Source organism: Saccopteryx bilineata, chromosome 3, assembly GCF_036850765.1.
Source record: "Saccopteryx bilineata isolate mSacBil1 chromosome 3, mSacBil1_pri_phased_curated, whole genome shotgun sequence".
NCBI classification, from domain to species: domain Eukaryota; kingdom Metazoa; phylum Chordata; class Mammalia; order Chiroptera; family Emballonuridae; genus Saccopteryx; species Saccopteryx bilineata.
In genome coordinates this window covers 274,087,694-274,112,461 of record NC_089492.1, presented here as the reverse complement: position 1 = coordinate 274,112,461, position 24,768 = coordinate 274,087,694, and the positions used below count along the sequence as shown (strand labels likewise).

At 52.9% G+C, this 24,768-nt stretch overlaps 1 protein-coding gene and 1 non-coding gene across 3 annotated transcripts; one reads left to right on the top strand and one right to left on the bottom strand.

Annotated features, from left to right (window-relative positions):
- Positions 1–690: 690 nt before the first annotated feature.
- UBXN11 (UBX domain protein 11) lies at positions 691–24,768 on the bottom strand. Of its 2 annotated transcripts, XM_066270022.1 has the most exons (15): positions 24,336–24,768; positions 19,447–19,549; positions 18,691–18,719; positions 18,002–18,100; positions 15,246–15,346; positions 14,714–14,768; positions 14,188–14,264; positions 13,086–13,212; positions 4,325–4,539; positions 3,976–4,053; positions 2,873–2,975; positions 2,654–2,757; positions 1,171–1,244; positions 960–1,100; positions 691–879 (listed from the first exon to the last, which is right to left on the bottom strand). In XM_066270022.1, exons 2-15 carry the CDS (start codon positions 19,515–19,517, stop codon positions 732–734), a joined length of 1,422 nt encoding a protein of 473 aa, XP_066126119.1. In that variant the 5' UTR covers positions 19,518–19,549; positions 24,336–24,768; the 3' UTR covers positions 691–731. The 2 variants fall into 2 exon arrangements, with proteins under 2 accessions (XP_066126119.1, XP_066126120.1); XM_066270023.1 differs by lacking the exon at positions 18,002–18,100.
- LOC136332405 (small nucleolar RNA SNORA51) lies at positions 1,889–2,020 on the top strand. The gene has a single exon (XR_010730673.1). It is a non-coding gene; the product is annotated as a small nucleolar RNA SNORA51 (small nucleolar RNA).

Below are 24,768 nucleotides of genomic sequence, written 5' to 3'. Positions count from 1 at the left end.
TGTTGTTTGGTGTGGGCTAGACATCCTGAGTTCCTGCTTTGAGTGAGGCTGGTGGGTGTAGGTCTGCCGAGGCCCTGCTCCTGGAGTCCCCTGTGTGGCACTTGTGCATGAGAGTACATGTATTTGGATATATTGGTCCACACACATACCTATGTGGACCAACAGTTTCTGGAAATAGTGTGGGTGGGTCCCCTTCCAGTTCACATGCATGTGATAATGCCCGTGACACATCTGTGCCTTGGTGTGCTCTGTGCATTGCATGCCTATCAATAATGTGGCTGGTCCACATGGCTGCTTGCCTGTGTTCCAGCAGATTGACTGGGTGTGTCGTGGGAGTGGGTACACAGCTGCAGTTCTGCCAGTTCTGGGGGCAGTGGCTTTGTGCAGTGTTGAGAAAAGGTCCCCACATGCTTGTGGTTCTGTGCATACCTGTGCACAGGGATCTACTGGCGGTACACTTGCACATAAGGCTCTGCTGCCCCCAGCTGAGCCGGTGCGAGGGCCGGCCTTCCCCTCAATGTATCGCCTTAACCCTTCTCTGGAGAAAGAGGAACCTAGAGGACAAAGACCCAGCGGCCAGGCCTGCCAGCTGGGGCTCAAGTTACTGGGAGGGTGGATAGGCGCCGCCCCCTCCCCAGTCTTCCCTGGCTCCCAGCTGGGCTGCCCCACAGTGGAGTCACAGAGCTGTGCTGGGGGCAGGCGCTTTATTCGGATTGGGGGCTGGGTTAGGGTCAGGGGGCTGGTGGCAGAGCCTTGCGGGCCCTCAGTAGCAGAGTTGCGTTGGGCACCAGTCCGGCGGCCTGCAGCGTAATCATGTCCTCGTGGTAGACTATGGGCGGGAAAGTACTAAAGATCTCGAAACTGTTTGCGTCCACGGCCCTGGGGACCGGGCAGAATGGATCAGGTTGGCTCATGGGACCAGAGCCCCGCTGCAGCCACCAACCCGGCCCTGCGCCCACCTGGCCTGTGCAAGCAGGGTGCGCACGTCACCAACAGTGTCCTCAGGCCGCATCATCAGCAAAAAGGCCTGGTTGCCGTTCTCGGACTTGATGCGCAGCATGGAGAGCGGGGGCGCCGGTGATTGGGGCGACTCCTGGCTCCTGTGGGGCCAGAGGCCATCAGAGCCCCCACGGTCCAACCCCCACGTTCTCACCTCCATCTGGCCCTCACCTCTCACGCTCGGCAGCCAAGGCAGGCGTCTCCACCACAATCTCTTGGATCTGGGCAGGCCGTGGGCAGCAGTTCTAGAAGGCATTGATGGACAGTGGACAGAGCCCTGACCCCTGCCAGAGTCACACCCCACCCCCAACCCTTAAAGGAGACTCATTCATGATCAGGAATTGATGAAACCAATAAGCCTAAGGGAGAGGTGGGGATGTTCTGTGTAAAAGAGGATGCGAGGAGAGGAGAGGGAAGGAAGGCTCTGGGAGGCAGCCCCATCATTCCCCCCAAGAAGCCTTGAGTTCTCGAAGCATAGTGGGGGAGACAGAACCCCACACTCACAATCAGACTGGAAGCCTAGCCCAAGGTGGGTCAGGGAAGACTTCCCTGGGGAAATGACACCTGAGCTGTGACTGAAGGAAGAGGAGTCCTTAGAAATGGAATGGGGCTGGGGTGGAGGTGGGGGTGGGGATATTTCAGGCAGCATAGGCAAAGGTCCCTAGTCAGGGAAAACTTCCGAGAAGGTGATACATTTGGGAAAGTGTCAGCAGTTTGTGGGATGGAAGCTGTGAACCCGGTTGAGCTGGAAGAAAGAAAAGGTTGGTGGGAGGTGGGGGGACACAGACCTTGAGTGCTGGGGTAAGAGCTGAGCCTTACTCAAGACCACTAGAGAGTTTCAACAAGAAAGAACCAAGATCCAATTTACATTTTTGAAAGAGCAGAGCCCGGCCTCCCGGTGCTTAGCACAGGTTGTGTTCTTACACTGACTGTACAGAAAGCAGAGGCCAAGTAAATCCTCCTCATATATACCTCAGCCCAGGCCCTTTGCTTGGTCTGTCTTGTGAGTGGGAGGACATGGGAGAAAACAAGAGTGGAGGTTGCTTAGGGGCAGATGGTTGGTAGGGCAGGAGTGGACCTGGGAGTGAGAGGCCAGTAAGCCCACAGTAGTCTGAGAGACTTTCTGGAACCTAGATGAGGGTGGTGGGTGGTGGGAATGGAGCAAAGGGATGGATTCAGGAGATGTAGGATCAGTAAATCAGGACTTGGCAATGTGGGCAAAGGAGGTAGAGTCCTGGGAAGTGGAGGCCTGGTACCTTTCACGGGGAGAGGCATGGAGGGGGAGCAGGACAAGGAGTGAGGAGGAGACGATGAGTTCTGTGGTGACCAGGAAAGGGTCTCCAGAGCTGGAGTGGGTATTTTTGTCTGGACCTTGAGAGGGTGGCCTGGATCTTGGGCCGCCCTCTGGCCTAGACTGATATTCCCCTTCTGACAGCCACACCCTTGCCAAGCTGGAGAGCTCCAGCCTAGAGCCCTCACCAGCTTCAGTTTCCAGGAGACAGTGGGACAGCTCTGAGACACCCATCTCCATCGGCCCTCCTCAGGGCCCCCAAGTCTGCGCCTCCACACAAACCACTGCTCTGGTAGGCTGGGCCAGGGTTGATGGTCCAAGGTAAAGCCCCTAAGAAGATTGGGGGAGGTAGGCTGGCCTCACCTGCAGGGTGTCCCGGATGGGGCCCCGGATGTCAATCACCTCACCTTGATGGATCACAAACTTGGGGAGACTGTTCAGAAACTTCTCGGCAGTCATTCTGGAGCCTGCGGGGAGGCATTGGGAACCTTGGCAGGGGATGAGTGACAGTGGAGGAGGCCACCTGGAGCTTGTCCCGTACAGTGCCCCCACCACCTGGCTCAGCCACAGGGCCGAGCTCACCTGGGTGCTCCATTTGAATCTTCTGCCAGCCCACCACACGACCCTCGCCTGGGAACAGGTCCAGCCCATCCTCTGGGTAGACCTGATTGCGCAGGTCACTCACCTGGCAAGGAGAAAGAGGGACAGCAGAGGGCCCAACTCTTTGGCCCTGGGTCTACCCCCACCCCTGCTTTCCCAGGCCCCAGATATAGGCATAAGGGATGGTCTGATGCAACCCCCACTTTACAGATGAGGAAACTGAGGCCCCGAGACAGAGCTGCAGTTCATGCTATTGCGGAACTGGGCCCTCCTCTCCCTGCAAGCAGCCCTAACTGGAGCCAAAGTGCTGACACCCTCCTCAGAAAGCCCCTCTTAGGAGCCCAAGAGGAAGGAAGGGAGGAGGCTCTTAGGAGGGGGCAAAGCCCCTGCCACCTAGTCTGCAGTGCAGCCCCCGTTATGGCACGTGTCACCTCGCTTGCCCCATCAAGGCAGAGCCTGGGCCCTTGCCTTTGTGTGGACCCCCAATCATGACACACTATTTTCCAAACCATGGTGGTGCACACTCCCTTGCACACCTTATTGTGGAACTAACACACAATCCTCTGGGACACTGAGGACACTGCCTCATGTACTCCCATCACAGCACCCTTCATCTTATACACCAGCAGGGGACCAGCTCTATCTCCTGTCCTTCAGTCCCGACACTTTCCCCGCACCCACTCCGTGGCACTCCCTCCCATCCCAACCAGATGGCTCCAGGGTCCTCCAGGGAAGCCCAACCGCTTCTGCTTAGACTGCTCAGGAGCCCCAGGCAGCCAGGTTGTCCCAAATGCTGGAGGTGGGGCTGTGGTCCTGCAGGCTAAGGGCTGTGCCTTCAGCATCTGCCCAGCCACTCGCTGTCTCAGGCTGATGTGTCAGCTGTGACCATGGCAGCCACTGCACTGCCTTCCCAGCCTGGCTTCAGGCTCACCCTCTTTCTGAAAGTCATCAGACGGGGGTCCCCTAAGGTGGGGCATTTGCTTCAAGCCTCAGGCTGGGTGCTGCCTGAGGAAGTTGGTGGTCCCTACCCTCTCCAAAATCCCCTCACAGGGAGTAGCTGACTGGTGTGAGGAGCAGCTCCTCACCTTGAAAGGGCCTCCGTTAGGGTACAGGCGCTGGAGCTCTGAGGGGAAGAAGCCATCCAGGATGTCTCGGAGGCAGCGCTGCACGGGGGAAAGGAAGGGTAAGGCCTGGCTAGACCTGTGTGCTGGTCTCCACACTAGTTCCTCTCTTGAAGGCAAGCCCTGGGGCTCAGGCTTGCCCAGTGGATCACACTGGCCCAGGACTTGGTGGGGTGGGGACTCTACAACTTCCGCATGGGCCTGAGTTCCCAGAGGGAGCAGACTGGGCCCCACCATCTCCAACTAATGATGAACAGAGTGGGGGCACCAGAGGCCTGTCCCCCCACACACACATACACACACACACTCCCACCTGTGTGGCGGGATCATGGAATGGCTGGAAGGGCCCATCAAACATCATGATGCCATTCCGGTAGAGCGTCAGTGGGATGGGCTCCAGGGCACGCAGCCGTGCTCCACCAGGCACGAGCACCACCTGGGTGTCGCTGTCTCCCACCAGCTCACTGAGATCCTTCAGGCTGGCCAGCAGCCTGTCAAAGTCCACTTCAGGGGCCACCAATGAATCCCCTGGTAAAGAGGATAGACATCATGAGCCTCTCTTCTTGGCTGCCAGGGCCCTTCCCATGATGGGCAGTGGCTTTAGCATCTCCTTAAATGACCACCTGGGGAGGGGCAAGGACAACTAAACTAGATAATAACAGCTTTTATTGAGCGCATACTTTGTGCTGGGGGTTTACTATGTTATCCCATTCTCTCTTCATTCCAACCCTAGGCTGTGGGGCGATAATCAGCCCCATATTTCAGATGAGGAAACTGAGGGTTAGGGAAGATTAACAGCATGCCTAGTGATACACAGAGGAAGTGGCTAGAGCAGGAGTTGGGAACCTATGGCTTGCGAGCCAGATGTGGCTCTTTTGATGGCTGCAGCTAGCTCGCAGACAAATCTTTAATAAAAAAAAAATGTTAAAAATATAAAACATTCTCCTGTATTACAATCCATTCATTTCCTACCGCTCATGTTCATGGTTGCGGGTGGCTGGAGCCAATCACAGCTGTCCTCCAGGACAACACCAAATTTTTATTGGATAACACATAACATACACAGGCTGTTGTATGGCTCTCACAGAATTACATTTTAAAATATGTGGCGTTGCCCTGGCCGGTTGGCTCAGCGGTAGAGCGTCGGCCTAGCGTGCGGAGGACCCGGGTTCGATTCCCGGCCAGGGCACACAGGAGAAGCGCCCATTTGCTTCTCCACCCCTCCGCCGCGCTTTCCTCTCTGTCTCTCTCTTCCCCTCCCGCAGCCAAGGCTCCATTGGAGCAAAGATGGCCCGGGCGCTGGGGATGGCTCCTTGGCCTCTGCCCCAGGCGCTAGAGTGGCTCTGGTCATAATATGGCGACGCCCAGGATGGGCAGAGCATCGCCCCCTGGTGGGCAGAGCGTCGCCCCTGGTGGGCGTGCCGGGTGGATCCCGGTCGGGCGCATGCGGGAGTCTGTCTGACTGTCTCTCCCTGTTTCCAGCTTCAGAAAAATGGAAAGAAAAAAAAAAAAAATGTGGCGTTCATGGCTCTCTCAGCCAAAAAGGTTCTCGACCCCTGGGCTAGAGCAAGATCTGACCTGTCTGCCAGGAACTGGGTTAGCAGCTGGATTCCAAGAAGATGACCATGTAAGGGTCAGCTGGGAACAAGCACGCTGACCATGTTAGTTATTGATACCAACTCTACCTTGCAGAAAATGGACCTCAGGCCAACCCAGAGGCTATGAGGCAGGAGTGATTTATCTCCATTTTACACATGAGGAAACGGGCCCACAAAGATGAAAAATGACCTGTCCCAGGCCTCCTGGCAAATTAGAGTAGAGGTTGACTCTGGTCTGTTTCTCCCACCCATCTGCACTATCAGGAGAAAGAGGTCAGAGTAAGGACAGATGGCCGCTGAGGAGGATGTCAGGAAAACTGCTGGAACAGAACAGATGTACGACAGATCTTGGGTTGTGCAACTATTTCTGGGTCACAGGCCCTTTGGAGAAGCTGACAAAAGCTCTGGCCTCCTGAAAAAAATGTGTTGCACACACAGCTGTACAACGCTTCAGGGGGTGCAGATGGGGTGCTGGGACCGCCATGACAGGTGTCAGAGCAGAAAGGGCAGGAGGCAGGAGGGAGGCTGGTGGGGGACAGGCCAGGGGCCTGTTCTCGGTCCATGAAGGGCCCTCACTCCAAGTCAGTAACCTCCACTACACACCAGTGACTTTCTGGACCTTCTTGGAAGCTGTTTTCACCAGGACAGCCAGTCTGCAGCAGGATGTGGGTCAGGGCTCTGGGACCTAATTCTTTTCCCTCCAGTGGTACAGTGGCTACACTGGGGAAGTACAGATGTGGGTGGCCCTGTTTCCTGTTGCTTTTGTGCGCTGAAACAGTAGGCTCCGCTGTCCTTGCCTCTCCCTTACATTTCCTACTGTGGTGGGGCTGCACCTGTCCTTGTCTCCTGAGCCCCTGAGATAAAAGAGAAATTCACAGAACACAGCATCCCTGGTATGAGTCAGAACAAGGTCAAGGCACTGTTTTCCTTTAATGACTACTTTCAGAACACATTGGTAAACCTTAAAACAACAGAACAGCTCATCTTTGGTGCCTGCCCTGGTCCCTATATTCTTACAGATGGGGAAAAGTGAGACCTAGAAAGGTAAGGCCAAGACAACTTGGCCCAAGCAGATACCACCGAGCAGACCCAGGAGGACCACTGGATACGCTGATTGCTAATCCAGCTGCCTCCTCAGGCCAGGGCTTTTTCTGGGAGCTGGCGGGGTATGGGGTGGTCGCCAGGGGAAGGGGCAGGTAGAAGCCCAGGGGAGAATGCCAAGAAGTGAGAGGGAAAGAGAAGTTTGCTGTGCAAGTCAGGCTAGAGGCTCTCAGCCAGTGGGCCAGTGAGGGAAGTGAAGGCGGGGTGCGCCGGGCAGGTATCAGGGGTGAGGTGAGGAGCCCCTGGGAAGGAACCGCAGCTCTGGGCAAAGCAGGGCTGCAAGAACAAGGCCGGAGGAGCGTGGCATGACAACCACACAGCAGGCAGTGCTCAACAGAAACCTGGGCCAGCACAGCTGGGTCACACAGGGCATGGCGGGTCAGAGGCCAAGTAAGGCATTTCCTCTGAGTGGCAGCTTTCCTCTCCCTGTGATGAGTAGATAATAGGAACTGTCATCTTGCCTACAAACTCGCTGTTTACTCCACGTCAAACGCCAGAGGCAGGCAGTGCCACGCCCATTTACAGATGAGGAAACGGCCTTGTAAGGCACCATGGCCTGAGTCACACAGCAGGCAGGACCCAGGTGACTCTAAGTTTCTGTTCTTGGTGACCACAGTGCTGCCTCTAGGTGTTGGTTCTTCAGACACTGCCCACTGGGGTCCCTTTCCAAGGAGAGGTGCAGTGCAGCAAGGTCACCTCTGAGGCCTCATTCAACTTTAAGGGCCCCAGATTGTATTAAAAAGGGTAGTCTGGGCCTGACCTGTGGTGGTGCAGTGGGTAAAAGCGTCGACCTGGAACACTGAGGTTGCCGGTTTGAAACCCCAGGCTTGCCTGGTCAAGGCACATATGGGAGTTGATGCTTCCTGCTCCTCCCTCTGTTCTTTCTATCTCTTTCCTCTCTCTGTCTCTTTCTCTCTCTGTGTCTCCTCTCTCTAAAAAAATGAATAAATAAAAATGTAAAAAAAAAAAAAAAAAAAGGGTAGTCCGGTAGCCCTGGCAGAACAGCCTAGTTGGTTAGAGCATCGTCCCAAAGCACACACAAAGGTTACGAGTTTGATTCCCAGTCAGGGCACTTACAGGAAGAGATTTCCTGCTTCTCTCTCTTTCACTTCCTCTTTTGCTAAAATCAATCAATAAAAAAGATTAATTTAAAAAACCTTAATTTAAAAAAAAGCAGTAGCTAGGCATGGAGATCAAGTCCAAACTCCGTGGCCCAACTCTGCAGACTCTCAGAGCCTGGGCTCCCCAGTCTCCCTCAATATGGTCCCCCTTGTGCTCTGGAGCCACCGCGCCAGCACTACTGCTTCCAGGCTGTGTGACCCTGGGCAAGTGGGCCAACCTCTCTGGGCCTCAGCTTCTTCTTTTATAAGATATGAACAGTAACAGTCCCCACTTCACAGGGTTACAGCGAGGAAGTGGCTGGCAGGGGACCGCTGCTGCCACTCCCGCCCACCCCCTTGCTCACTGCTGGGCTCAGGGTGCTCTTCCACCACCTCCTGAGAAACCTTGCCGGAAGCCCCTCCCCCTGAGGCTGGGCCCTGTTCCTCCCACCCTCCTAGAGCCTCTGAGCCACTCCCTTGGTCCTTGTCACAGGCTGGTGTCATATTGTTTGTGTGACTTTCCATCCACACCAAACACTCCTTGAACCCAAGCTAGAGCATCCAGCCCTGGCAGGGCCGAGAGGCTGCTCAAGAAGCAGGTCCTGGATCCGGCCCACCCCCGCCACCCAGCAAGCATGTCCGGTACACTGTGCTCAGCCAGGCCCGAGAGCCATGGCTGTGCCCATACCCAGTGTCCTGCCCTCCCTAGGCTCAGACTTGAGTGAAAGAGACAGGATGACAGTGACAATGGCATGTGATAAGTGCCTTGGCGGGGGCTGTGGAGTTCAGAAAATCAAACCCTGTCACTACCAGCAGGTGAGTGGAAGGCTTGCAAGGGGCTGGTTCCTTTACTGGGAGGCCCATCAGCTGCAGTGAAATGCCAAGGTCGTGCCTGAGGCAATCCAGCATGCTGTCCCCACCGCCTAGAGAAAGGCTGAACAGGAAACTGGGTTCACAAATCCCATAAACCTGCAAGCCACACCCTGCTGGGGGGTGCTTTACCTACATCTGCTCTGCTCTGCCAGGGCCACAACCAAATCTCTGGTCCCCAATGTTGAGCGTTGCCATCCACTTGTATCAACGTGCTCTATCACTTAGGCCTGGGCAGCTGGGCACCCAGGGACCACCCACCAATCACGTGCATGTGCCCATGCCCTGCCCTATGGGCAAAGCACTGTGCCGAGCACCCTGGGGCATCACAGGGCTAAGCACATCTACCTAGAGTCAGCCTGCAGAACACCCGCATACACTATGGTACTTGGAGCTCTCGGCGACCTAGGGGGCCATCATTCCACAGAGGTCTCTAATGCACAGCCCGTTCCCATGTGCCCAGGGGCAGTGGCAGGTGGCACAGTGCCTGGCAGAGTGGGCACTCCATGCACATTTGCTGAAGCAGGTCAGGTTCCAGCTGAGTTTCAAAGGCAGGGAGAAAAGGAGACAAAGCACTTCAAGGGACATCACTGGCCTGATGGGGGAGAGCCTAGCTTGCCTGGCGTCTTGTTCAGGCCATTTCCAGGGACGCACAGGCAGCCTAAGGACAGGGGAAGCTGCTGAAGCCCATGAAGTCAGTGTGGCTTCCCGAGCAGGGGAGGGAAGAGGTTCCCACCCAAACACAGGAGCCTGGGCCTGGGGGGAGAGTGCCAGGGGAGGTGGTGGCTGGCAGGGGAGGTATAGGAGGGCAGGACCTTGAGGAGGAATGGGGGGAGTGAGGAGCTCAGCGGGGACAGGGGTGTGGGGTGAGGAGCTCAGAGGGGACAGGGGTGTGGGGTGAGGAGCTCAGTGGGGAGAGAGGTGTGGGGTGAGGAGCTCAGAGGGGACAGGGGTGTGGGGTGAGGAGCTCAGTGGGGAGAGAGGTGTGGGGTGAGGAGCTCAGAGGGGACAGGGGTGTGGGGTGAGGAGCTCAGTGGGGGGAGAGGTGTGGGGTGTGGAGCTCAGTGGGGACAGGGAAAGGGGAGAGAGGAGCTGAGTTGACTAGATTTCTCAGCCCTAAGGCTCAACATCTGTTGTGACCAGAGCAGGACTGTCCCTTTCAGGTCTCCAAATACCCTGAAGCACCTGGCACCACATCCTACTTGAGGTTCCCTGTACTGGTGGGGAGGAGTAAATCACCCAGCCAAGGCCAAGCCCTTTCAAGGTTTCCCCCCTGTGGCCTGTTTCCCTAAGGCATGAGTCCAGGATCTAGAGCAGTGGTTCTCAAAGTGTGCGCCAGGGCGCACTGGTGCACCCTATGGTATTCCAGAGAAACATGTGCCTGTTAGGGACCAAAAAACCAACAGGGTTTTTGGAGTTTAGATTTTGGGGGTACAGGTAGGGGGAATTGACTGTAAGCTGAAGTCTTCCCAACCCCCCACCTCACTTGCCTGATTAGGTTGCAAAAGGCTGTTAAGCTGTGGTGCTGGATTGTTTACACTACCTCCCATGTTCTCCAGAAAGACTAGAGGCAAATTTCTTCTATCCCAGTGGCAGTCAACCTGGCCCCTACCGCCCACTAGTGGGAGTTCCAGTTTTCATGGTGGGCAGTAGCGGAGCAACCAAAGTATAAATAAAAAGATAGATTTAACTATAGTAAGTTGTTTTTATAAAGATTTATCCTGCCAAACTTAGCAAAAATCCAACATAAAGTACTTGGTAAGTAATTATTATTATATGCTTTAACTTGCTGTAACTCTGCTTTATAAATTTTATAAAGTTACTTCCTTACTTTATAAATCATCATTACTGTGGAACCAGTGGGCGGTTAGAAAATTTTACTACTAACAGAGATACAAAAGTGGGCGGTAGGTATAAAAAGGTTGACTACCGGCCCTGGCCGGTTGGCTCAGCAGTGGAGTGTCGGCCTGGCGTGCGGGGGACCCGGGTTCGATTCCCGGCCAGGGCAGATAGGAGAGGCGCCCATTTGCTTCTCCAACCCCCCCCCCCTCCTTCTTCTCTGTCTCTCTCTTCCCCTACCGCAGCCAGGGCTCCATTGGAGCAAAGATGGCCCGGGTGCTGGGGATGGCTCCTTGGCCTCTGCCCCAGGCGCTAGAGTGGCTCTGGTTGCGGCAGAGCGACGCCCCGGAGGGGCAGAGCATCGCCCCCTGGTGGGTGTGCCGAGTGGATCCCGGTCGGGCGCATGTGGGAGTCTGTCTGTCTCTCCCTGTTTCCAGCTTCAGAAAAATACAAAAAAAAAAAAAATTGACTACCTCTGTTCTATCCTTTATTTGGTGTAAAGTTAAGATGATATGTATGGTGGGGGTTTTGGATTGATGATTAAACATAAGAAATTGTCTCTTGAAGCTTTTTGGATTTCTATAAAAGAAGAGTATGTGGCAATATCTAAAAAGCATTGAACATTTTACTACAATTTTCAACATCCTACTTATGTGAATTAGGATTTTCTACCCTCAACACAATTAAGAGTAAAAAAAGAGGAATTCTTCAATGTATTGATGAGAAAATGAGAGTTTGCCTTTCAAATATGTGCCCAAACATTAAAGAAATCACTAGGACACATCAGGCTCATGTTTCTCATAAACACAAGAATGAAAAAACTTAACACATTTGTGCCAGGACCTGCCAAATTTACTAAATCTTACTAAGAATGTATCTATATATATAAAAAGATAACTTTTTTGTCGTTTTTTTAATTTTTAACCCCTCTTTTTTATGAATTCTAAAAAGCATAACTCCAAAAATGTAGCATAAAAATGTTTTTTAATGTGAGAATAAATTTAATTTTTTCGTATTTATTTCTCTTAATTACCATAAAAGCATGCTTGGACTTTTTTTTTCTTTAATATTTGACTTAATTATTATAACACATTTCTCAGAAATTTGTATAAAGTGCACCTACAATTATTTGTAGGATTTTTAAAAAAATGTTTTGTGGTCTTTAATTTCAGGTGTCAGATAATGAATACTTTTTTTTTTTCTTTACAGAGAGAGAGAGAGTCAGAGAGAGGGATAGACAGGGACAGACAGACAGGAACGGAGAGATGAGAAGTATCATTAGTTTTTTGTTGCGCATTGTGACACCTTAGTTGTTCATTGATTGCTTTCTCATATGTGCCTTGACTGTGGGCCTTCAGCAGACCGAGTAGCCCCTTGCTGGAGCCAGCAACCTTGGGTCCAAGCTGGTGAGCTTTGCTCAAACCAGATGAGCCTACACTCAAGACCTCAGGGTCTCGAACCTGGGTCTTCCGCATCCCAGTCCGACGCTCTATCCACTGCTCCACTGCCTGGTCAGGTCAATTATTTGTAGGATTTTAAATGCGCCCTGACTTCAAAAAGTTTGAGAACCACTGCTCTAGAGTGATTCAATCAGCCCTGCGCTGCCGCCCAGCATCCACTGGCCAGCTGCCCCAAGCTGGTGCGGCAGCGTATCCACCCTGCACAGGGAGAACCAGAACATCGGTGCAGGAAGAGGCCAGCTTTATAGATCAGAGAGGCCCTTGGGGCAGGAGCAGACTGGCATCTGGGGACAAGGCAGTGGGTGGGGGGGAGGAAGGGAGAAGCCAGGAGAGAGGGGAGTCCCAGGAGGAAAAGCTGCTATAAAGGAAAGACACATTTATCTGGCAGAAGAGCTAATAGATGCAACAACCTCCATTCTTTGGAGACTTTCAGAAATGGCCAGGTAGTTCTACGGTCTCAAATCTATGGGGTACATCCCTCTAGATATTAGCAGTCGAATTAAAAATAAAGTGTTGAGTCCCATAGAACCCAGAAAGGGAGCCCAAGTTGGGGGCTGAGCCCTAGAATGGAGGGCCAGCTTCCAAAGCAGAGAGATTGCTTTTATTTTTTTATCTGATTTTTTAAAAAATTTCTTTTAGAGGAGATGGGGGGGGGAGGAGCAGGAAGCATCAACTCCCATATGTGCCTTGACCAGACAGGGTTCCGAACCAGCAACCTCAGTGTCTGGGTCAACCCTTTATCTACTACACCACCACAGGTCAGGCACAGAGAGATTGCTTTTAAAGGCAACAGCTCTTGGATGGGTGACATTTTGTAAACTATGGTGCCTGAGAAAAATGAGGTCTAATCACTTCTTATAACTCTGGTCTTTGAGATGAGCGAGCCAGTTTGAGGGGAGACCAGAGGGAGAAAGTGGCAGCAGGTTAGGCGGTCAGTGATGGAGGCTGAGGCCTTTCCTGCCTGCCCTGTGTCAGAGGCCAGAGTGGGGTGTCGCAGGGCACCTCATGCTCGGAGGCAGGAGCATGAATGAGTTGGCCTCTGGACAGCCTCTGGCCAAAAGGAAGTGCCTTTGTAGAAGGGTCTGGGGTTGAACCCCCTACTCTACCTGGCTTCCAGAACTTCATGGCCGTCATCCAGTTCCTCTTGTCATCCTCTGAGTGGGTAGTGTGCTCTGAGTCATCCTGGTCCATGGGCTCACCCACCCACTGCAGGCCATAGTCACCAAGGAACCGCTGGAGGGGGAATGCCAGGGGCACCGTCAGCTCAGCCCCTTCCCAGGAAAAAGGTGGCATCTGCCCAGTTCCCGTCTCAGGCCTCAGTTCCCAGAGCAGATGGGCAGAGGGGATGGGCCCGGGGCCTCAGCCACTTTCTGGCTGTGAACTTGGGGAGCCATTTCACCTCCCCAAGCCTCAGGCTCCTCCTTATATAATAGAGACAGCGCCTGCCCCATAAGCATGCGAGGACTCCACAAGATAATTCATGTCGAGTACCTAGTAGTGCCTGGCACGAGCAAGAATTCACTGAAGGCAGTCCCTCAGGACCCTCCCTTAAACGTCCTGTTTGAGGCTTGCTGTATGAATGGGGGCAAGGAAAGTGACACAGAGTGACTGAGATGCCATGTTCAGAGGCAGGAGAGGGCTGTGACCCATTCAAAAAACCCCAAAGAACAAGAATCGAGACACACTACTACTGCCTTTTAGGCTTAAAAACACATATGGCCAGGTGCCATGCTAGGTCCTGAGCACACAGCAACGCACAGGAGGAAAGTGGCCCTTGCCGTCCTTGTGGGGTTCAGTCCCCGATGGGGAAGAGATGAGGCACGTAGGAAACAGGTCCCTGGAGAAGCACCCCCACCCTGATCTGAGACTGAGGATGAGTGAAACTCACCAGGGGAAGGTAAGAAAATACATTTCAGGCAGAGGGATCAGCATGAGCCAAAGTCCCGAGGTGAGAAAGAGCTCAAGGTGGTCAAAGAACCAGAGGAAGGCCCGTGGGCTGGAGGGGAGAGTTCAAGGTGAAACGGAAGGGGAAGCTCAGGCCAGCAGGGGTGTGCCCGCCCCGGACACCTTTCTGGCTCTTGAAGCTCCATGTTCGTCTTGAGCAAGGAAACCAGAGCAGGGCCCCAGTGTGCGGTGTGGCCAGGGGACCCCGAGAGGTGGGCTCTGCCCAGTTCCTGAGGGGCAGACTGCCTGGCCACTGCCTCTCACCTCCATCTCCCCGACCTGCCGCTGCAGCTGCTCGCACATTGTCTCCAGCTCCTCCTGCCGCTTCAGGGACACCTGGCCTTCAGGAGAGACAGCAGGGGTTCCGCTGGCCCAGCATGGAGGCTGCCAGGCTACCTTGACCAGAGCTCTGCCCTGAGTGTCATCTGAAGAAACTGTCCTTTGAGAACTGGAGGGATCCTCTGAGAGCTGCCCCTAGCCTTTCTCCCTGCCCCTGGCAGGGGCTGCCCTGACTGCAGAGCTTGCCACCCTCCTGGAGCGAGGCTCCAGAGGAGGCTGCCATTCCTCCACACTTCCAATGGAGTACCCTGTGCTCAGGGCTGGGCTACGTGTGCACTCAATGGACTCTGTCTCACGTAGGAGGGCACCAGCCTGCTGTGTCACTGCCACTCTGGGCTCAGCTGTCCAGGCCCCACCACAGGACCTGGCTTGATGCTTTGGAGCCGATGCCCAGGGGTCACCCAGGGAAGGTACAACAGGAGGTCCGACAGCTGCGCGGATAGCCTCTTACCCTCGTGCTCCTGAAGGGTCTCCACCAGTTCCTCCAGGGCCCGTATCTTCTGATCCTGCAGCAACAAGACGTGGGAGGGGGAGCAGACAGGCCTGGTGGTTCCCAGAGCCCAAGGGAGCCCCTTCCAGAAGGGAAGACCCAGAATCTTTGCCTCTGTGGGGGCACTAGGGAGCTTAAAGCCCTTGTCCCTGCCACCACCGGGCACAGCCACCACTCTTGTACCTCAGATGACCCTTGTGGTTCCACTGAGGTGGGGAAAAGGTGTGGAGGTCCCCAAGTCTCCCAGAACTCAGCAGCAGGTCTATGGGCTTTGCTCAGCTGTGCAGAACACCCCTAGCCTCTCTACTCAGGTCACAAGTTCTCAGATCAGCCCCAGGCCACACCTGGCCCTCGAACTCTGCAGTTCAGTGTGAGACATAGTTCTAAAGCCCACTCACCCTGGTCTGTTACTGTAGCAGCCTCACTGGTCCACCAACCTGAACCCCTCCAGCCCTCAGACCAGACACTGGCCCTGTCCCTGCTAGGGTCCCACCTTGGACAGGATCTCGTCATTCTGGGCCTTCACCTGCTGCTCCAGATCCCGCACCTTCCTTGCCATGGTGGCCATCAGCTCCGAGTCGTGAAATCCAGGGACTGCCAACCAGACAAAGTCCTAGAACCCATGTCTAGAGCTGAGGTATGGGGGTTCAGGGGAGGAAGAGAGGGATGCCCAGGAGTGGAAATAAGAGTAGTAACAACAGCTGTCATCTATATAATGAAGACCATGCTAAACGCTTTTCATGTATCAACTCATGCAATCCTCACATGCCTCTGAGACAGTGAACTGCTTTAGGAAACTGAGGCACAGAAAGATTCCGTGATTTGTCCAAGGTGCATGAGTAAGTGATATCACATATGGGTCACATTGCCTTGAAGCACTTTCAGAACATTCTCCCTCCATCAAATCAAACCTCTAGAGCTCACCCTCAGCTTACAGGAAGGACAGAGGACAGAGGAGAGAGGACCAAGTTGAACAGCAGACAAACCCTGTGTGGGACATTCAACAAGACAAGGGCCTCGACTCTTTAAAGAGTCAGTGCTTTTTTTTTTTTAATTTTTTTTATTTATTCATTTTAGAGAGGAGAAGGAGAAACAGAGAGAGAGAGAGAGAGAGAGAGAGAGAGAGAGGAGAGGGGAGGGGAGGAGCTGGAAGCATCAACTTCCATATGTGCCTTGACCAGGCAAGCCCAGGGTTTCGAACCGGCGACCTCAGCATTTCCAGGTGGACGCTTTATCCACTGCGCCACCACAGGTCAGGCGTCAGTGCTATTTTTAAAAAAGGCAGGGACTGTTTTACAAAAGTATTACAATCAATAGCAGTACGTGACCCTTGACCTGGATCAGGGAAAAGTAGTGATGAGATAGTTTGGAACTGGGGAAGGGCAAGCACTGGAGGCTGGAGAGTAACTGCTCGCGCCCGCTCTCAGGTGTGGCCATGGCAGTGTGGCCAGGGTGTGGCCATGGCAGTGTGGCCAGGAGTCTCCTTACTCTTAGAAGACACACACTGAAGAATTTAGAGGTGAAATATCATGATACCTGTAACTGATTTCTAAATGGTTCATTAAAAACTACACTTAAGTTTAAATGTGTGTATATGGAGAGAAGGCAAATGTGGCAAAACATCATGAATTGTTTCTAGATGAAGGGCACACGAGTGGTCACTGTGCTATTATTTCAGCTTTTCTATATGCTGAAACTGTTCAAATTAAATCGCTTAAGGAAAGGATACAAGAGAGAGACGTGGGAAGAAGCAGGGCTTGCCTTCCCCGGGGTGCTGTCTTTCTCTGTGTGGAGCAGGAACTGCAGCTGCTTCCCTGCATCCACCTGGGCTGGCCAGCCAAGGACGGCTCAGAGGAAAGATGGAGAAACCTGAACTTTTGAAGATGTCTTTGAGTCATTGGATTAACAACCCTTAAGCCACCTCCTTAGGTCGTGTTGGTTTGTGGGATATTGAATCCTCCCTCATATCCAATGACAGCTGAGTGAGGGTTTTGACTTGCAGTCAAAAGCTTTTTTTTTTTAAATTTATTTATTTTATTTCTTGATTTTAGAGAAAGGAGAGAGAGAGAAAGAGGGGGAGGGAGAGCAGGAAGCATCAACTCCCATGTGTGCCTTGACCAAGCAAAAGTTCAGGGCTTCAAACCCGCGACTTCAGGGTTCCAGGTTGCTCTCTGTCCCCTGCACCACCACAGGCCAGGCTCAAAAGCTTCTTAACTGACACACAGACATCTGGGAACTGCAAGCACAGATGTCTGCATGTGTATGAAGTCACTGAGGCGGAGTGGAACCAGCGAGAAACCAGGCCGAGGTCACAAACTAGGAGGCTGGAGGGAGCTAGCAAACAGCCTAGAGGGAAAACCTGGGAGGTGAGGACACATCTGGGAGAGCGGGTCATGGAAGCCCAGAGCCTGGGCCTTCTGGGGAGGGAACAGGAGGCCATGAGTGCAGTCTGCTGCTGGGCAGAGGAGTGACAGGGCAGGCAAGCCCCTGGGGGGACAGACACTGGTTGAGAGTGGGGCGAAGAGCAAATGGCAGGGAAGCAGCTCAGAGAGCCCTGGGGTGGCTAAGGGGAGGGGCTGCTCACTGAGATTACTATTCAGTGTCCACCCAGTGCGGCTGAAGGAGACGCCGTCTTTGCGACTGGCTGTGTGGCCAGGCTCTTTCTATCTCCCTCTCCATCCCTGCTAAGTGGGTGGGTGTTGGGTGGAGGATCGCCTCATCCCATCCTCACCTCAACATACAGACCTAGGTGTTCCCATTCCCACCTCATAGTGGAGACAATGGAGATGGAGACAGGAAGTCCTTGATCCGAGACACACAGCTAGTAGAGAAGGCCACCCTCACCCCCAGCTCAGGCTCTCACGCTGTCCAGCGCTCCGCCCAGCTCATTGGGCCTCGCCCAGACCCCTGCGCAGCAGGAGGCAGGTGGCTGGAGGCAGAGCTTCACCCTCTGGCCCATCATTCCTCTGACCCTGGGCCCTGGGACCCCCTGACGTCACACTTGATGGTGACTCCAGCCAGGTCTATTCCATAGGCACTAGCCGCAGCCAGACCTCCTGAGCTAAGTGTGGGGCCCACACAGCTTTATGCCAAACCAGGCCCCAGACAGGTCTGGGATGCAGGCACATGGCCATGGTCAGCCAGAAGGGGGGGCTGCCTCAGACCCAGCGGGCGGGGGAGTAGGTACCATGCCCTCTGGGCCTCTCTCCTTCTCTGGGGACCTAGACCTCTTTAGGTCTCTTCTCTCACCTTGCCGGCTCACAGGGGCACCTATGCCGCCATAGCAGGAGGGGACAGAGATCCTTTCTTCTGTGCCATGCCCGTCATTCAGCACGTCTACCTCATCTTCTGCAGACAGGGAGGTCCAGGTCACTGCTCTGAGGCTAAGACCCAGAGTAAACTGGGGCCCTGGCCAAGATGAATCAGCTTGTAGTCTGTCCTCCCAAGCATATGAGGATAGAAAACTTGGGGTGTTGGCGAGGAAGGATCCTACCAGAACCGGCCTCTTATTAGAGTTCTCCCAGCCCGGCTCCTGGGGGGACCTGAATGACCAACGCCAGCACCACAGTGGGGCAACAGTAGGGTTGGGATGCAAAGACCTGAGCCTGCAGGAATCGGAGTAGTGACATGAGGAGAGGCTGCAGCAGGGAGAGGCGACTATGGGCTGGAGGAGGCTGTTGGGGGCGGCTGGGATTTGGCCCCCTGACGGGTTCTCGGCACTCACTAGCCAACCCCACAGTGGATGGAGGGATTCAGATGTCAGTGATGAGATTTCTGCTAAGGGTGTGGGGTCTTCCTACTGACAGCTGCCAAGAGGAAGCCGTGCCCTCGGGGAGGGTGACACTGGGGTTGGGCCAGCTGCATCCTCTCCATCTGCCCACCACAGGGAAACGCGGTAGACGGGAGGTGAGGAGGACCGAGGGCAGTCCCCCACTTACCGTCTCCGTAGAGTTTTATCTTTCGCCTCCTGGGAACCAGGGTAGGAAGGAGAATGAAGACAGACAAGTTAGGACCCCCTGGAATGTCAGCAGGGGAGAGGCCCTGGGCACCAAGCCCCCAGCCAAACTTAAGGAGATGGAGGTTGGGCCTCTGCCTCCTGAGGATATCCACACCCAAATCCCATGCTGGCACTGGGACAAGCCAAGGGGCAGGCTTCAGGGTATCCAACTCTTCTCAACAGAGAAGGATGGGGAAGAGCCAGAGGGCAGAGTCTTGGGTAGAAGACAAGAGTCCCCAAGCCAAGCGCTGAAATGACTGTGGGACCCCAGGCCTGTCGCTCAGCCTCCTGCATCCCCTTGGCCTTTGAATAACTCAAGTGATATTCAAAAGAACAAAGAGAGAGGTAAAAAAAAAAAAAAAAATCTGAAAAGATGGAAGTGCTAGAGAGATGTAAAGGATTCCCTTTACTGAGAGCCCAGCACGTGGCAGGGCCCAGAACGGGCACACCGGTGTATGCAGATTAACGCAAGTGGGTAAGAAGACGGATGCTAAGCCACGGCCACGGAGCCCACACCTTACTACAGGGCACAACCCAGGCAGAGCCTCCCAGAAGGCACAGAAAGATAAGGTGGTCATGGGAAGCTATATGACTCCTAATTGTTCTCCCCAAAACAGCAGGAGCCATTCTTCTAGTCCACGGGATGGGCAAGCAGGAGGCAGGGGCAGAGACACAAAGGCCCTGGAGACTGGCCTACCCTGAATTCACAGGCTCCGACTGCAGGGGCGCTCTCCGGGTCTTGCCAAGGGAGGCCAAAGGTGAGCTCATAGTTCTTCTAGGTTCTAGCTGTCAGGAATTCCCTGAGTAGAAAGAAGGAAGTCAGACCTTGGGGCCACTCCCTCGGGACCAAGACGTGGCCTGAAACTTTCTCTCCCCTGCTTATTTTCCCAGGAGGGAGCACTGTCACTGTCCAGGGAGCATCACCCTCATCTCTTCCCACTGCTCCTGCTGAGGTTTCTGGAGGCAGCGGGGCCTCAGCACCCTCTGATTAATACTCAATGCTCCTCTGGACATCCTGCTCTCTGCTCTGAACCGGGGTCTCTGTCCTGGCAGGGCTCGGACACGGGCCGTGGGGCCGGAGTGGGTGCAGACATGTGCCAGAACCCTGGGACTTTCCCAAATTTAGAGTCCAGACAGGAGACTACCCCAGAGGCCTGGGGCTCTTGAACATCCATCAAGGAGCTGGTCAAGACCACGCCCAGGTGTCCCCATCCCTCCTACCAGAGCACAGGTGACACCACAACATCTCAGAGCCAGAGGAGGGCAACCAAAAGGCAGGATTCAACCAAGACACAGCCCTATGGCAGAGAGGTTAAGAATCCTGGCTCTGGACAGGTTCTGCCATCCACTGGTATAACCCCTACCTGTTTCCTTTGGCTTGAAGTAGAGATGGTTAGTACCAGGTAGGGTTGCCCACCGGATTCAGAGATAACATAAAGCACCTAGCCCAGTACTACACTCAAAGGAAGCTTAAAAATGTGAGTTATGGTTTTGTGGCTCTTGCTGGTTTCCCTCCTTCCCTGTTCCTTATAGAAAGATGAAAGCACATCAGGGATGTAATTAAAGACCACTATTATAGCCTGACCAGGCAGTGGCACAGTGGATAGAGCGTCAGACTGGGATGCAGAGGACCCAGGTTCGAGACCCCGAGGTCGCCAGCTTGAGCACAGGCTCATCTGGCTTGCGCAAAAAGCTCACCAGCTTGGACCCAAGGTTGCTGGCTCAAGCAAGGGGTCACTCGGTTTGCTGAAGGCCCGTGGTCAAGGCACATATGAGAAAGCAATCAATAAGCAACTAAGGTGTCGTAACGAGAAACTGATGATTGATGCTTCTCATCTCTCTCCGTTCCTATCTGTCTCTATCTATCCCTCTCACTGACTCTCTCTCTTTCTCTGTCCCTGTAAAAAAAAAAAAAAAAGTAAAAAAAAAAGACCACTACTATATGTAGCTGAATTAAATAGTATGTGGCTAATATCTAGAAACTCCACAATCAAAGGGTCTCTATCAGGGCCTGAATTGAGTCTTTTGTCCAACTGTGCCACTGGCCTCTAACCTGCCCTGACGCTGCCCAGCAAGGGGACCAGCGCCGCCTGGAGGTAGCCTCCTCAGTCTTCATTCTGGAGTCTGGGACTCATGCCCAGCCCCGTCCCCAGAGGAGCCCTCAAGGACCAGGCCGAGTTTCCTCATACCCACCATCCAGCCTCCTAAACCTCACCTCTACCTGTCCCAGCCGCTGCTGCCTTGTCCGGGATTCTCATGGTGTTGTGGCCAAGTGTGACAGCCCTTGTGGTTCCTTTATCAATTTCTAAAGTGTCAGAAGGATCTTCTTAAACACAAAGCTGACATGTTATTTCTCTGCTAAAAGCTCCCAATGGCTCTTTCTCACCCATAGAAAAACAGTTGAAATTCCTTCACTTGGATGATCTGGTCCCAGCCTGTGTCTCCTGACCTCGCTCCTCCTGTCCCTCTACATTTAAGCCACTCCGAATCGCCAGGCTGGCCTCAAATGCACCAGGCCTGTGCGCACATGGCTCTGGCCTGGAACTCCCTCCTGGAATGGTCTACCCACTCCTAACCACACCTTCCCCTTGACTGGGCTAATTCCTTTTTTTTTTTCCTCCATTTACTTGAGAGAGAGGAAAAGAGAGAGGTGAGGAAAGGAAGAGAGAGAGAAAGAGAGAGAAAGAAGGAGGGAGGGAGGGAGGGAGGGAGGGAGGGAGGGAGGGAGGAAGGAAGGAAGGAAGGAAGGAAGGAAGGAAGGAAGGAAGGAAGGAAGGAAGGAAGGAAGGAAGGAAGGAAGGAAGGGTCAACTCATTGTTCCACCAGGGATGGAACCCACGACCTGGGTGTGCCAGGACAACGCTCTATCCTCTGAGCCACCTGGCAAGCTCCTGGGCTAATTCCTTTTTATTTTTGTTTATTCTTTAGTTATAGTCTAACTTTTTACTTTCAAATTATCATAGACGCATAAGAAATTAGAAAAACAGTACAGAAAGGTCTTGTGTATCCTTCACCCAGTTCCCCCAATTCACATAACTCTATGTGTGTCCCCTTCCGTGCCGTGTCACCCTACTGCAGATTCATGCAACTACCACTGCAGTCAAGACCCAGAACTGTTCTGCCACCATGAAGACCTCTGTCATGCTACTCCTTCACAGTCAGTCACACACTCCTCGCCCCACCATCCCTAACCCCTGACAACCACTACTCTGCTTTCCATCTCTAGAATTTTTTTACTTCAAGGTTATACAAATGAAATCATACAGTATGTAAACTATTAGAAAAAAATAGTTTTACCTGGAGGGAGGGGCTGGGGGAAGGGGGTGGAGAAATTGAGCAAAAAAAGACAAAAATAAAAGAGAAAAAAACCTCCTGTAGATGGACAACAGTGTGTTGATTGCTGGGGTGGAAGTGGAGGTAGAGGAGGCTATGGGGGAATAAATGGTAATGCATGGAGGATTGACTTGGGGGGGTGAACACACTATATGGTGTACAGAGATGTGTTGCAGAATTGTACACCTGAAACCCGTATAATTTTGTTAACCAGTGTCCCCCCAATAAACCCAATTTTAAAAAGGCTTTATTGAGATATAAAGTTCACATACTTTATGCTTCTAAAGCACACTATTCAAGGTTTTTAATCAATATCAGAGAGTTGTGAAATCATCCCCACAATCAATTTTAGAACATTTTAACCACTCAAAAAGCCCCAGGTACTGTGCCTTTAGTGGCTAAAACTGCCTTGTATAAGCTCCCATCAGACCAGATTATCCCTTCCTTCTTCAAACTCTTATCACCATCACCATAATGACCCCTCAAAAGAAAATGATAAAAAAGACAGAAATTAAGCCATGGTGAGGAAGTAGAGAAACTGGACTGCAATTTGTTGAACTGTAAAATGGTGCAGCTGCTGTGGATCAGTCTGGCAGTTCATTAAAAATTAAACACACTTACAATTCCGCTCCCAGGCATATATCCAAGAGAAATGAAAACTAATGTCCACACAAAAACTTGTATACACGTTCATAGCAGCTAAAAAGTGGAAACAACACAAATGTCCATCAACCAGTGAATGAATGAACAAATGTGGTATATCCTTATAATTGAGTATTATTTGGCAATAAAAAAGGAATAAAATACATGCTATAATGTGAATGGACCTTGCAAACATTACGCTGAGGGAAGGAAGTCAGTCACAAAAGACTATGTATTGCTATGGTTTCATTTATATGAAATGTCCAGAATGTGCATTTCATATAGCAACACAGTAGATTAGTGATTGCCTAGGGCTGGGAGAAGCTGTGAGGTAAATGGGAGGAAACTGCTAACGGGTGACAGATGCCCTCTTAGGCTAATGAAAAGTTCTAAAACCGATTGTGGTGATAGTTGCATAACTCTATGAATATACTAAAAACTATTGAAATTTACATTTTAAAGGGGTGAATTATATCTCAATAAAGCAATCATAGAGAAAAAAGGACCTGATGATCTCCAAACCAAAGCCAACATCTTTCCCTCAAAATAAGTTCTTCCACCTGACCTGCGGTGGCGCAGTGGATAGAGCATCCACCTGGAACGCTGAGGTCGCTGGTTCGAAACCCTGAGCTTGCCTGGTCAAGGCACATATGGGAGTTATGCTTCCTGCTCCCCCCCCTCTAAAATTGAATAAATAAAATTTAAAAAAAAATAAGTTCTTCCTACTTACCCCTTTATAATGGGACCCCGTCATCCAATCACAAAATTTTTCTCTCCTTCCTTCCCTCTTAATCCCATCCCATCAGGTACCAAACCCTGAAGGTTAAACGCTGTCTCTTACACCGTTGGCCATACTACGGGGGTTTTCACTGTCCTTCTTTGGGACTGTCCCAATTTTCCACAACTGAGTTCCTTTCTTTCAGTCTCATTCCAGGCCAATACAACACACTCTCCAGATCAATTTCCCCATGGATTACAGGAGACCCCTGAAAGCGACAACTGTATCTTCCCATCTGAGTGGGGACTCCTGAGCGTCGGGTTGTGTCTCCTGAGCGTCGGGTTGTGTCTCCTATTTCCTCAGACCAGGGTCCCTGAAGATAGAGCCATGTCACTTTGGGGGCTTCCAGGGGCAAACTGTGTCTTCCTCCTTAGGCCTGGGGCTCCTAAAGGTTGCACTGTCTCCCCCCTACGGCTTGGGCTTTGAGAGGAAGGCTGTGTCCGATGGCTTTACACCGTTGGGACCCAAGTCAATCCGGTGCTTGACTGACATCCTTCGTCACACCTACTCGAACTACTGGTTCCCGCCATGTCCTGGTGCCCTCCCGCGCCTACAGACCCGCAAAGCGTTTATGCCAGCACACATCTTGGGTCTCCAGCTGGAAGAACTTCCGGCGAGACTTACTTCACCACCTAACCCGGCCCTGGGACCCGCGTCGCCCCCTCCCGCCTCCATGCGCAGCCATGGTAGACAGGGGTCCGAATCCGATTCCAGGACTCGGAACCTGCTGGGGAGGGGGGCTGCTGGGATAGCCGGGCCCTGGGGACTCCTGAGGCTAGGCCCCAGAGAGCATAGGAACTCAGCCGGCTGAAAGGCCTCGGGTCCAAACTCACCACGCACGGCCACAGAGCCGACCTGCGGCGCCGCCATCTTGTTGTCACGCGGTTTCCCAGGCGACCAGGGCCTGTCCGTTTCTCATTGGCTAATTCGAGGAGGTCTCTGAGCAACCAGCAGGCACCTGAGGTGGGTACAACCTTCTATGCTCGAATTCTATTGGTCCACAGAGTCTAAACTCTTCGCGGGAGACTGTCAATCCCAGTATCCACAGCACCGAATGGACTCGGTCTGGAAAATGGAAAAGTACATTAGTACCACTCGAGGCTCAGAAAGCGGGCAACCTGGGATTAGATTCATGAAGCTGCTGGAAGGCTCTGATCCTGAATGTGTAATACCGATAATGCCACTGTTTTTGCGAGACTGATTTTTGGGGAAATTAATCCTCTGAGGCTGTTTGCTCATCTAATCAGTACAGTATTTGGCGGGGCT

Coding starts and splice junctions, on each gene's coding strand:
- UBXN11 (XM_066270022.1), bottom strand. CDS start 19,517: ATGAGCTCACCTTTGGCCTCCCTTGGCAAGACCCGGAGAGCGCCCCTG. Junction 2,758..2,872: donor GATTCAAATGGAGCACCCAG/GTGAGCTCGGCC, acceptor GCCTCCCCGCAG/GCTCCAGAATGACTGCCGAG. Junction 1,101..1,170: donor TTGGCTGCCGAGCGTGAGAG/GTGAGGGCCAGA, acceptor CTGGCCCCACAG/GAGCCAGGAGTCGCCCCAAT.